The sequence below is a fragment of the Malaclemys terrapin genome, chromosome 11, assembly GCF_027887155.1.
Source record: "Malaclemys terrapin pileata isolate rMalTer1 chromosome 11, rMalTer1.hap1, whole genome shotgun sequence".
Classification (NCBI taxonomy): domain Eukaryota; kingdom Metazoa; phylum Chordata; order Testudines; family Emydidae; genus Malaclemys; species Malaclemys terrapin.
Genome location: NC_071515.1, coordinates 70,646,539 through 70,659,060, shown reverse-complemented (window position 1 = coordinate 70,659,060; position 12,522 = coordinate 70,646,539). Strand labels below are relative to the sequence as shown.

Sequence of the window (12,522 nt, the reverse complement as noted above, 5' to 3'; positions counted from 1 at the left end):
TTTATGTCCATTTTCTGTATTTTGCTGCTCTCTCTTTCCTTTCCTTTCTTTAGAATTATGAACTCTATCATTTTGTGGTCATTTTCACCAAAGCTGCCTTCTACCTTCATATTCTCAATCAGTTCCTCTCTATTAGTCAGAATCGATCTAAAATAGTCCTTCCCCAGTGTCAGAGTCTACATTGATGTCAGGTTGTCTTGTAAGGATTAGGGGAACGTGGCTACTGAGCCCAGAAGAAGTTGTGTGTTACACCAACTACATTTCCCATAAACCCACTTGGACTCGCCTCTAAATTTTGTTCAGTGAGCACAAACAACAGCGTTGTGTGCTTCCCTGTTCACTTTCATGCTATCTGCAATCAATGAAATTCTAACCCTAGAAAACAAGTGGACCCAAAAATAAACAAAACACCCATCTAGAGTCATTGAAACATAATTATTAAAACATTTTATGTTGTTAAACTACAGTACAATGTAAACTGTTTCTTTTTTAAACTTTTGAAATACACTAGATTACATCTTTAAATAATCACAAACTTTAAAGTTCACTAGAAGTGGTAACAGACCCTTATTTACAGACCCACAGTTCTGAAATATTTCAGATGTATCATTATTTTCCAGTCTTCTGGCATGTCTTTAAGCCGGTTAAAAACCTGATGATTTTAAATATAGGGGATATTGCTCTTCCACAGTGTTCTACAGGTATTTTGGGGAGAGAGAGAGAGAGAATGCTGTGTACATTTCTTCTGCTTTTTGGGTTTGTTACATGCATACAACGCTGATTAAATCTGAGCAAATCTGCATCTACTTTGTTTGGTTTAAAGGTGAAAGATTGATTCCCCCTGATCCCCAACAACATATTTCATTGAACTTATCAGGAATCAGATAATGAAATATATTTCTTGGGAGAGAGGATAGAAACTAGTCAAACTAGAGACTTATCCTGTCCAAACTTCCTCCTTCATTTGGTAATACTGCACCTAGCTTTGACCTTGGCTTTACTTAATGCTGATGCAATATGTGCAACAATGACACCTCACTCACAATCAAGATCAGCTCTTCATCACAGCCGTGTAATATTGAGCCTGACACCATTAGCCCTCAGTGCAATATTAACAACTGAAGCTCATTATTTTCTTTCCAGAGACCTGCTCCTCATAAGAAGCCTAATCATCATAGGTAAGTGAGTCACAAATAGGATGTAAGTCCTTCCTGCTGAAATCCAAAGTGAGGCTGCAACAGCTGGTTGCAACGCTGCCAGTAAATTATCACCCTCATTGGGCCAGACTCATTCCTGGTGTAACTGCACAGTTGTTGATGGAGTTACGCCAGTGGTGAATTCAACCCATTGAGTCGAGTGATGGTTCTGTGCTGGTCTCACTGGCTTAGCCCAGTCTTTTCCAACATGATCCTCTCCCTAGATTTCAAGACCTGTTATGGGATGTGCTTATCATGATGTTGGGCAGAGCGTTCCGCCGCTTCTTCCAAGAGCCCAGCTCCCTCGAGTACCTCCTGATCTGCCGGAACCAGTGGTGAGTCCGTGCCCTGTCGCCGTCCCGGAACACGAACGCCTCCCGCCTGATCTCCATGAGTTCAAAAGTATCACTGCAGTCAGGGTCTGCGGAGACGACGCAGTTACTCAGCCTCAGGGGCTCCCTGAGCAAACTGAACTTCCCATTGTTTTTGTCCCTGATCAACACCAGGACTGCATCTTTCACGGGTCCTGGTTCAGCAGCCTCGAGGCTAGACTCAGACACTCGCTTTATGTTGACCATGAGCAGCACCTGCATGTTCTGAAATTTCAAGGTCTTGCTGCCCTTCTTCACCCACTGGCCATCGGGCGGCTGGGCGAGCTGCAGGAGCCCTTCCATCACAAAGCGTGTCTCCTCCCGCAGCCAGCCCACAGTTTTGATGGCGGTTTCCCTCATCTCAATGTTGATAACTTCCCTGTTCTTCTTGCTGTCTTGGCGGAAGGAGCGCAGCGTCCACGAATTCCCCTCCTGCTTGGTTTTCATGTTGATGTGCTCCAGGTGGGACTCGATGCGGCTCTTGGCTTCCCGCAGGCTGCCATGATCTGGGTGGTACTCAATGGTGGCTTTGATGATCCTGCTGAGTAGAAGTGGGTACTTGGTGACTCTCTGCAAGGGGGCCATCAGGAAGGATCTTAGATTCATGCGCCGAAGCACCGTGTTGTCGTTCTGGGAAACGTTGAGGAATATTCTGTGGGGATTTAAAAAGGGAATAAACTCCGGGTTGGTTATTCTGCTAGCAGACAATGAAAATAAAATGCAAATGAAGGGCTTTCAGGATGCTGGTGTTGAACCCAGCTCCTTAGACAGCATCCTTAGCCAATGTGCCACTGCGAACCACCAGCCTAGTCTGATGGCCAAAGGCTAAAGGCCTACAAGCCCACAGCAGCACGTCCAGGCCCCTGATTGGATGATCAGGCAGCACCCTCATTGGGTACTTTGACTACACAAAGGCCCCAAGAGGAAGAGGAAGCTTTCTGAGCAACAGACCACTGCCTCGCCCAACCCTGCCTCGCCACCTCGCCCTTCCTCAACCCACTGATCCGGCCCCTTGCATCGGATCTTCCAGCTACTGACCCCTGCAAGAACTCTGACCTTTGCCCTAGGCTGCCGCCAATACAGATGACTGCTCTGGCCTGCCCCTAGCCCACTGGGCATTACAAAGGCGTGATGCTGAACACCTGTGATTCCCATTGGCTTTCACAGGCTTCAGGTGCTCGGCATTTCCTAAGATCAGGCTTGTTACCAGCACCTGAGGAATGCACCACATTATCGGACGGATCACACCACTTTATTACAGTTCTCCACCAAGGGATTTTAAAGCATTTAGGGCTAGATCCTCAGCTGGAGTGAACTGGTCTAGCCTCACTGGCTTCCATACAGCGACACCGATTTACATCAGATAATAATTACAGAAATGCAGGGCTGGAAAGGACCTCAAGAGATCATCCAGACCATTACCCTGCACTGCCAAGGCAGGATTAGGCAGACAGGACCCTCTACTACTACTACTATCTAGCTCTTATACAGTGCTGTTCATCAGTAGATCGCAAAGCGCTTTGCAAACGAGGGCAGTATCATTATCCCATTTTACAAATGGGGAAACTGAGGCACAGAGCAGTGATGTGATTTACTCAAGGTCATCCAGCAGCAGACCTGGGAATAGAACCCAGGGCTCCTGAGTCCCGCGCCCATGCTCTACATACAAGGCCACACTGCCTCCCACTGAGGAGTCCACCCTTCCAGTGGAAAATCTGGCACAGGTCAGTAGTGACTGAGAGCTGTTCTCATCTGTGGACTGTTTGATGACCCGTATGAAATTAGTTTGGTGGGTCTCAGTCCAGTTCCAAGTGGGACAAGCATTGGTATCACAAAAGCCTGAACTGCCCTTTTCCCACATACATGGCTTCAGTTTCTAGGCTCCAGGGCTGGTGCTTTTTTGGATCTCTCCGGTCCCCGTAGCCCACGACAGACACACTCAGCCCATCTTACCTGAGTAGCTCTTTCTCCTTCTCCAGGGCATTGAGCATGTTCACTGAAGAGGACTGCTGAAGACAGTAGGTCTGAAAGGCCGGCAGCATATTGACAAACTCCAAAAAGATCTCGCCAATGCACACAGTCATCAGGTCCTCGTCGTCCTGCAAACACACAACCCGGCAGCCACTGCAGTCAGTCAAGGAGATCCCAAACCACGGGCCCAATCCTGGGAATGTTTCCTGCTGGGCAGAGCACTCGCTACGCTAAGCAATCCCACTGTGTTCAGGCCTGGTAGTGTCTGCATGAAAAGTGTCTGTGGACCAGACTTTCAAAGGAGCTCAGCTCACCGGAGGTTGAACCTACCCCATTGGGTGTTGGGAGCTTGAAAACCTAGCCCCACTACTCTCAACTACACAGCACCTCAAGCAGGAAAAGAAACCTCAGGGGACACACACCCCGCCCCAACTTCATATCAATGCACTTGGGCCCAAATCCAGCCTTATCTGCACTCGCTGAACTCAATGACAGGACTCCATTGCCTTCATGGGAGTTCTGCCTGAGCGCAGGGCGGGGCCCTATGAACGAAAGGGGGCGAAGTTGCATTGTTCAAGCCAGCAAGGAGCACCTAGAGCTAATGTAATCCAAACCATCCTTCCCACTTTTTCATTCAAGGACTCAATGCGCTTTACAAATGGGTATTAATGTCCCCGTTTTCAGAGATACGGGAACTGAGCTGCAAAGGCTAAGGTCCAGATCCTCAAAGGCATTTAGACTCAAAGGCATTTAAACTACCATTGCTGATCTGGGCCTAAGTGACTCACCCAAGGTCACACAGCATGTCAGTGTCATGTCCCTACATAAAATAATAAATGGACACAAATCGGACATCAGGAACGGTAACATACAAAAGCCAGTAGGTGAACATTTCAATCTCCCTGGACATTCGATAACAGATTTAAAAGTAGCTGTTCTTGAACAAAAAAACTTCAGAAACAGACTTCAAAGAGAAACAGCAGAACTAAAATTCATTTGCAAATTTAACACCATTAATTTGGTCTTGAATAGGGACTGGGAGTGGCTGGCTCATTACAAAAGCAGCTTTGCCTCTCCTGGAATTGACACCTCCTCATCTATTATTGGGAGTGGACTACATCCACCCTGATCGAATTGGCCCTGTCAACACTGGTTCTCCACTTGTGAGGTAACTCCCGTTTCTTGTCATTATATAATGCCTGCAGCTGTAACTTTCACTCCATGCATCTGAAGAAGTGAGGTTTTTTTACCCATGAAAGCTTATGCCCAAATAAATCTGTTAGTCTTTAGGGTGCCACCAGACTCCTTGTTGTTTTAGAGCTGAGAAAGGCACTCTGATCTCCTCTGGTGCTGCTCCCTGGGCTGAACTGCTTTCCTCCAATTACAGCTGACAGCATCTTCAACGCAGGCGATAGAGAGCAGCCTGCAGAGCTGCAGGACTGTTTGTTAGGTTCTTTGGATTTGCCAGAATTTGTCAACTTAATGGCCTTTTTTTTGCCAGGGCAGTGGCCCATCAGGAGCTCCCTCCCATCTAGCTTGGATCCCCCCCTCCGAAGGGCAGGCGGGTCATGACCCCTGAAACCCGTTCATGAACTCGCTGGAGGTCCGAATCTACCTGCAAGGGAACTCATCCCCATATTTCTTGGAAACTTGCCCAATCCTCTCTTCTTGTGATGGGATTCCCTCCACTCTATCCCCCTTTATGCTCTGTGGCACGGTTATCCTTTTCTGGCTGAAGAGTCTCCATTCAGGGCTCCTTCTAGAGCCCATCCCCATCCCTGTCTTAGGGCGACCTGTCTGCTTCCAGGGGCTGGCAGTGGAACATAGAATCATAGAATATCAGGGTTGGAAGAGACCCCAGGAGGTTCTAGTCCAACCCCCTGCTCAAAGCAGGGCCAACCCCAACTAAATCATCCCAGCCAGGGCTTTGTCAAGCTGGGCTTTAGAAACCTCTCAGGATGGAGATTCCACCACCTCCCTAGGTAACCCATTCCAGTGCTTCACCACTCTCCTAGTGAAATAGTGTTTCCTAATATCCAGCCTAGACCTCCCCCACTGCAACTTGAGACCTTTGCTCCCTGTTCTGTCATGGAACTTTCCCCCTCTAGGTGGTTGGCTCGAATGCAGCTCAAGTGAAAGCAGTCCTCATCTGAAAGCAGCTAGGTGACCTATAGGAAATGAAGAGCTGATCTTGGTCTCCTCCCCAGGGTATCACTTAAACAGGTCAGCGCCAGTGGAGACCAATGATGGAATTGGCTGGCCGATGTGGATTACACCCCTGCAGGTTAGGGTGAGGTGGAGTGTGGGGATGGTGAAGGCAAGCATGCATGACTGTACCGGTCTGTGGACAAACAGGAGTCTTCAGCATGTAGGGCTATCAATGCAACAGAGGTTACTGTGGAGCCATGCAAAGCACCCCCTCCTCCTGCCATAGGCCTAGACCGCAAAAGCTCGGCTCTGAGCGTTCTCCCCAGCGGAGTGATCCAGAGTTGTTATTGCCAGCCGGTCTGCCACAAAGAATTGCCAGGGAGTCCTGACACCAGGGCTCATAAATGACCTAGGCAGCGTTCAAGAAAAATGGGCAGCGGTGAAGTGTAACTCAAGTACAGATTAGGGATTGCCTTGTCTCTCTTCTGAGCCATCGGGGCTGGCTGGTGCACCCAGGTGCCTTTAATGGCTCTCCTTTGGGCTAGACAGGACTCTGTGATGCTTTGTAAAAATAAATGTCATGGTAAATTCCTGTTTTCTTTCCATGCGTGTAATAAAATAAAATAAGAATATGGTGCCAGGTAAGGCCACTGGCTTTGCTTAGGGGTTTGCGTAACCAGCAGCCTGGAGTTAGTGCTCTGGTGCCTTTTAGTGCAGGAATACATTGTGGTTGCAAAGAGGGTTGAAGACAGAGGGAGAGGGACCGGCAAAACAAACAACAGCTGCTTTCAGTGTTCATCGGCTCGAGAAATTGTTGAAGGGCAATTCTGACCTTGGCACACGTCTGTCCTTCCTGTGCAAGACACTAGGACGCTGATGCCAGGACTGCTATGTTGTCAAGGTCATTGCAATCAAAGACATGCATGTGGCATGGTCTGGTGGGGTGTGTGTGTGTCCAAAGTACAAAAACTTCTGGCTTGAACTGATATTGCAGCTAATGGATTGTGGGAAGTCTGAGCTTCTCACCCGTATACCCCTGCTGGCCTAGGCTTATGTTTTGCCCTGGCACAGAATCTCTGTATCAGTGGGATGAGTATCTTGGGAAAGTACCCCTGCAGCCATGTGGTCGTGATTGCATTGTGCAATGCTGTGGGTCATAGTCAGATGAGGTGGTTGTCATACAATGCTGCACATTAAAGGTGACCGGCGAATTGTTTTTACAAACAAAGCTGTAAGCAATGTTTGCTGAAAGCCCCCGCAGCCAGGCTAAAAGGGGAACTCGGCACATCATGGGGCCAGCTTTGATTCTCAGATACACTGATGTAAATCTGGGGTTACTTAACCCCACATCTTTTGGTATTCCAGTTTTGCAGTTGCGTAACTGATCAGAATCTGGCATGGTTGGCTTCAAGTGGGGTTCTCTACTGAAAAAAGAAGTGAGGTTTTTACCCACAAAACCTTATGCCCAAATAAATCTGTTAGTCTTTAAGGTGCCACCTACTCCTTTTGTAGATACAGACTAAAACGGCTACCCCCTGATATGTAAAAATGGCACCTTCTGACTTAACAGATCTTCTCCTGGGATTTCGGTGTCATATCTGCAATTTTTTTTTAGTGTTTTTTACTGTTAGCCCGGCAGGGCCAACATGGCTAAGGGCGAATCAGCTGGAGTCTGTTCCTTCTGGTGCATCAACAACTCTGTGTACCAAATTCTGATCAGTTTCTCTGTGCGGCTAATGGATAGAGCTGGTCAAAACATTTGTCATGGACAGTTTTCCACTGGAAAAGGGTGTTTTGTAGAAGTCAAAATGTTTTGCAGGAAATTTTCAGTGGAAAAAATGTCAAATGATTGGAATTGAAATGGAGTATTTTTCCGCAGGACAGCAATTCTGTTTTCCACCAGCTCTACTAATGGGGTCGCACATGCATAGATAAGGGTATAATCTGGTTTGAAGAATCTTGATTGGTGATGGTCTAGGAGAAGGAAAAATCGCACTTTGACTCCCTGATCCAAGGCTGAGGGTACGTCTATACTTACCTCCGGGTTCGGCGGTAAGCAATCGATCTTCTGGGCTCAATTTATCGTGTTTTGTCTCGACGTGATAAATCGATCCCGGAAGTGCTCGCCCTCGACGCCGGTACTCCTGCTCCGCAAGAGGAGTACGCGGAGTCGACGGGGGAGCCTGCCTGCCGCGTGTGGACCCGCGGTAAGTACCTTGTAGTTCGAACTAAGGTACTTAGACTTCAGCTACGTTATTCACGTAGCTGAAGTTGCGTATCTTAGTTCAAACTGGGGGGTTAGTGTGGACCAGCCCTTAGTTTGCAGAGCTGACAATTTACATGGAATATCTTTTTACGTGTAAACTGAGCACCTGTGATCGAGAGACAATGAAGATGGTGCCCCATGATGTCAGTTTTACGGTCCCCTTTGAGCGCAGAACCACATTTTCACATGCCCCTTTTCTCCTTTCTGATCCCAGACTCATTTATACGGCCCTGCCCCATCTTGAATTCGGCTGATAAAGTGACACTGGCTGCAGAACCCCGCTGGAGCCAGCCTTTAGTTGGTCAGGAAGTTGTGTTGGTTTTCAAACACGATGTGGTTTTGCAAAGGTTTAATAGTTTTCATTTGAGACACCTTGCCAAAGCACGTGACATATTGAAAACACGGCACGTACCTGACCCCCTGAACACTGGTCCTGGGCTCCAGCTGACTTCTATGCTCATGGATTATTGCCAGCTTTCTACATGTTGGGGCTTCATACCATAGTGGGAGTGAGTGGTTTGACATTGGAGTTGGACATTGTGGGACCTACGCACGTTATGCCAGCTCTGGAGGGTCCTCCTATGCTCGGGTGATCCTCCCACATCTGGCTACACTCCTGGTGGCCCCATTCTCTAATATAATTTTTGTATTGCATGCTACTTCCAATATGACTGTTCTCACCATTTGAGGTTGCTGCCTGTTTACAAGGGAATGTTATGCGGGTGGTTAGGTGAAACCTCACTGAAGCTGGTTGGTGTATCAGCTGCCCTTCATTCAGGGTAAATGTAAGAAGCAATTCAGCTCCTTGATGGAACAGACAATTGAAAAAGTAGGAGCCACCACCCAAAAGACAGGCCACGTACAAGGCTGGTCAGGAATCTGAGCTATGTGGATGGAGGGGTTTGACTGGGGGCTGGATGCAAAAGCAGGAGGTTTGGTATCCTCTGATGGAGCCGTGTGCGTGCACGAGAGAAGCAGGAGAAACACCACAGAAGCAGCCAGAGGCGGCATCAAGGAAGCCCCAGAGACAGCCAGAGAAGCACTCGTAGCATGACCCTGAGAAAAAGCTAAGGGAGAGAGACTTTTGGACAGAGTGCTGACTGGTAAGAGGCTGAGAACTGGGGAACAGAACCCAGGAGCCCTATTCTCAGCCCCCCTGCCCTAACCACTAGACAATGCTGCCTCTCAGTGAGTGCTATGATGTGGCCCTGTGACTGACCCAGCCACTGCTGCTATGGGCAGAAAGCGAAGCTGAGTGCAGGGACCGTACCTGATCAAAGGCCTGGTCAATTTCTTCTTGGAGATACTCCAGAAAATTTTCATTGAGGTCAATCAGCTCCTGGATATTGCTGAACACCACCAGCAGCTGTTCCTGCGCCAGCAGCCCGGCCGCCTGCATCGGGAGGTAGAACTCCTCCTTGATGATCCGCAGGTCCTCGCCGTAGCTGGCTTCCGTGTTGACGAACTCCAGGATCGACTCCTTTCGCTCCGTCCTGCGCTTCTGGCACTTCGCACACAGGTTGGCTCGTCTCTTGTTCTGGTTCTGTGCGTCTGTCTCCAATGGGAAATCTCTCTCACCGCAGTCCGTGCAGGGCCGGTGCGCCTCCCAGGCCTGCAAGGAAGTCAGCGTTTCAGAGGCCCTGTTTTTCCACTTCCTGGCCAATGCTTGGCCAATGCCGCTGTCCGCCCTCTCCACCTCCGCCGATCTGGTTCTGGTCGCGCCGCCGGCCTCGGCATCGTCCCTCTCGTCGGTTACGCCGACAATGCCACTGTCCGCACTCAGGCTGCTGACGTTGCTCCAGCGGTGCCTGGATTGCAGGGAGCTGCGCAGGGAACGCGTGTTCTCGTCAAAGCTGCAGCCGTGGGGGATGTTGGCTTTAGCCACCACCGGACCTGAGCAAAGCACAGACATGAACGAAGCTCAGGACGTGCACTGCTGACTGGGAAGAGCTCACTCAACAGCCTCTGAGCTGGGGCAGCCTTGGGAGCTAGGAGCCTAAGGGAAAGGACTAGGGGAAAACAGGGCTGCACGTTGTCTCCCACCCTTCTGCTGCTGGATAGAGAAGCCAGGGGGGAGCCCCTCCACTAGTTCCACTGCTAAGGGGGCTTGAGCCAGCCTGTGAGTGCCCGTGTCAGTGGACGCTGAAAACACACAGCCCCGACCCACCGCTCGCTTGCCTTGTGCGCAAGTCAGCTCCGACTTCAGACTCTGCAACTTCCCGAACTCGGACCAGATCCTCAGCGGGTGCAACTCAGCAGTCAAAGCAGCCACTCCCATGTACACCAGCTGGGGATCTGACCCTTACGATGGACCTTGAAAAAATCATCTCTCCCCCAGGGATTCGACCTGGAAACTGGAGCACAGACATTGCTGCACTTTGTGTTGTTACGTGAAATGGCTTGTTCTCTCTCCCTACCATTTATTCTGCAGTGCTCAGTATGAAGCCTCATGCCAGGCAAATAATACATCCTTCTGCCCCCAGGGATTGATGTTTCAAGGCCATAGTCTGGTATGGCTAAAAAATAAACCCGGCAGTGGTGGGGGATGGGTTATTTAGACCATAGACCTAGAGGGAGCCAGTTGCCAGACGAACCTTTGAGTGCAGGAACTCCTCTATCTGTTATGAATGACAGAAAACATCTTGTGAGGGGGAGTGTAAACCCCACAGGAGGCAGGGAAGGGTTAATGGGCTGCCGGGGGCTCAATCCACCCTACCTTGTGACACGGGAAGCAGGTGTCAGGCTTTGTGGAAGGGGCTAAAATGGGAGAGCCCAGCTCACAGACCTGGGGCTCTTGCTGTGGGCGGGTAGGATGGCTGGGGACAGCCCCTGTCAGGGCCTCCCCGAGGGAAGGGAAGAGCTCATTTCTTTGTGTTTATTGCGGAGTTCGGGGGCCCAGAACTGGTAGGGGCATAGCCGGGGAGGGCTGAGTCACCTCAGCCTGGAAGGTGCTGGAGGGAGCAGCAGAAGCCTAGGAGGGGAGCAGAGGCAGAGCCACTACTGTGCCCTGGCATAAATGGGCAGGCAGGAGGGCATGCGGCTACACACCAATTAGCTCATCTTATCCATGTCCCCCTCCCCCTAGGAGAACTCCCAGCATGCCCCCTGCATGAGGGGATCCTGTGGGGGTGGTGCAGAAATGGCTGTCAGTTCCCATGGTTGCTAGGGCCTCCTCCCACCGCTCTGGGGTTAGCCCAGATTACACCAGTGTAACCAATCAAACTACATTGATACAAGCCCCTGGACCCGATTCTGAATTCCTTTACACCAGTGTAAGCCCAGAACAACTCCTCTGAAGTCAGTGGTGTTACTCTAGATTTCCACCAATCTAACTGAGATCAGGATCTGGTTCATCGCCACTCTGAATTCTAAACTGCCCTCGTCGAGGGAGCAGAAGCTCCGGTTACAATTAAACTAAGGAAGGACACGGCCAGTCCATCCAGGCCCATGCAGGAATCGGTGCAGGTACCAGGGTCTCTCTCCTGCCGTCGCTTCTGCGCGTGTTGCCGGGCTGCTGCCGCTATCTTCAGCTCCAGCTGTTTTCTCTTCACAGCGTCTGTTGGCATCGGGTCACTGAAATGAGGCCGCAGACGGCACTCCCGCTGGGCCTTGACACAGTCCGCAGTCTCCTGGGCGATGTCAGAGCTGGATCTGCGGCAGCTCGGGCTGGAATTCTGCAACAAAGGCAAGTGGTGTTAGAGTGGGGGCCAGGAGGTATTTAAAAGCTCTGTCAGAACTGAAAGCAGCGATGGAGCCAGCCGGGGCTCTGGTGGGTGCAATGACAGAGTCCGATCCTGCTGCCACTGAAGTCAATGGCAAAACTCCCACTCCCGGGGGCAGGCGGTGTGCTCTGGGGCTAGGGCAACTGCATGGGAGTCAGGAGTCCTGGGTTCTAAACCCAGCTCTGTTGTGGGGTCGCGGGCAGATCACTTCACCTCTGTTCCTCTTCTGCTCTCTAGGGCAGGGGCTCTCTCTTTCTCTGGGTTTGTACAATGGGGTCCTGATCTAGGCTCTACTGTAAAACGGCATCAAGAGAAGTAAGACTGAGCCCATTGTCTCTTCCAGTCTCAGAGGGATCAGCATCACCAGTCACAGTTCAATGTTGTAGTTTCAGCCACTTTTTAAAAAACGAAACCTAACTGTTGAAAAGAGCGCGAATATACGATCAGCGAGTGTCTGTGCTGGGTAGGTAGGGAGACCAGATGTCCCGATTTTATAGGGACAGTCCCAATTTTGGGTCTTTTTCTTATATAGGCTCCTATTACCCCCAACCTCCTGTCCCGATTTTTCACATTTGCTGTCTGGGTAGGGGTGGGTGGAATGAAGTCCTTATGGGGTTCTTGGGGGTTATTTTGGAGGTTACACACACAAGTGGTGCTCCAATCCCAGCAAGCCAGGGGTGGCCTGTACAGGGGTGAGGGAAGAACTAGCCCCTATTACACTAAAACTTTCCAGGAAAAAACCCATTGAATTAAAAATAATGCAACAGAAAAACTTCATTTAACAAAACTGAATTGATTCACAGATTTCCTTTCTACATCCATTTCTGGGGTCAAAAATCAGCCTCATT

At 49.9% G+C, this 12,522-nt stretch overlaps 1 protein-coding gene across 1 annotated transcript in view; it reads right to left on the bottom strand.

The window, feature by feature from the left end:
* Positions 1 to 436: 436 nt before the first annotated feature.
* LOC128845716 (uncharacterized) overlaps positions 437 to 12,522 on the bottom strand; it is a 91,843-nt gene continuing 79,757 nt past the window's right edge. Inside the window, exons 5-8 of the mRNA XM_054044646.1 lie at positions 11,422 to 11,626; positions 9,223 to 9,845; positions 3,521 to 3,666; positions 437 to 2,219 (exon numbers count right to left, since the gene is read on the bottom strand). Of these exons, the coding sequence (XP_053900621.1) occupies positions 1,424 to 2,219; positions 3,521 to 3,666; positions 9,223 to 9,845; positions 11,422 to 11,626 (1,770 nt within the window). The 3' untranslated portion in view covers positions 437 to 1,423. The remainder of the gene's footprint in view (positions 2,220 to 3,520; positions 3,667 to 9,222; positions 9,846 to 11,421; positions 11,627 to 12,522) is intronic.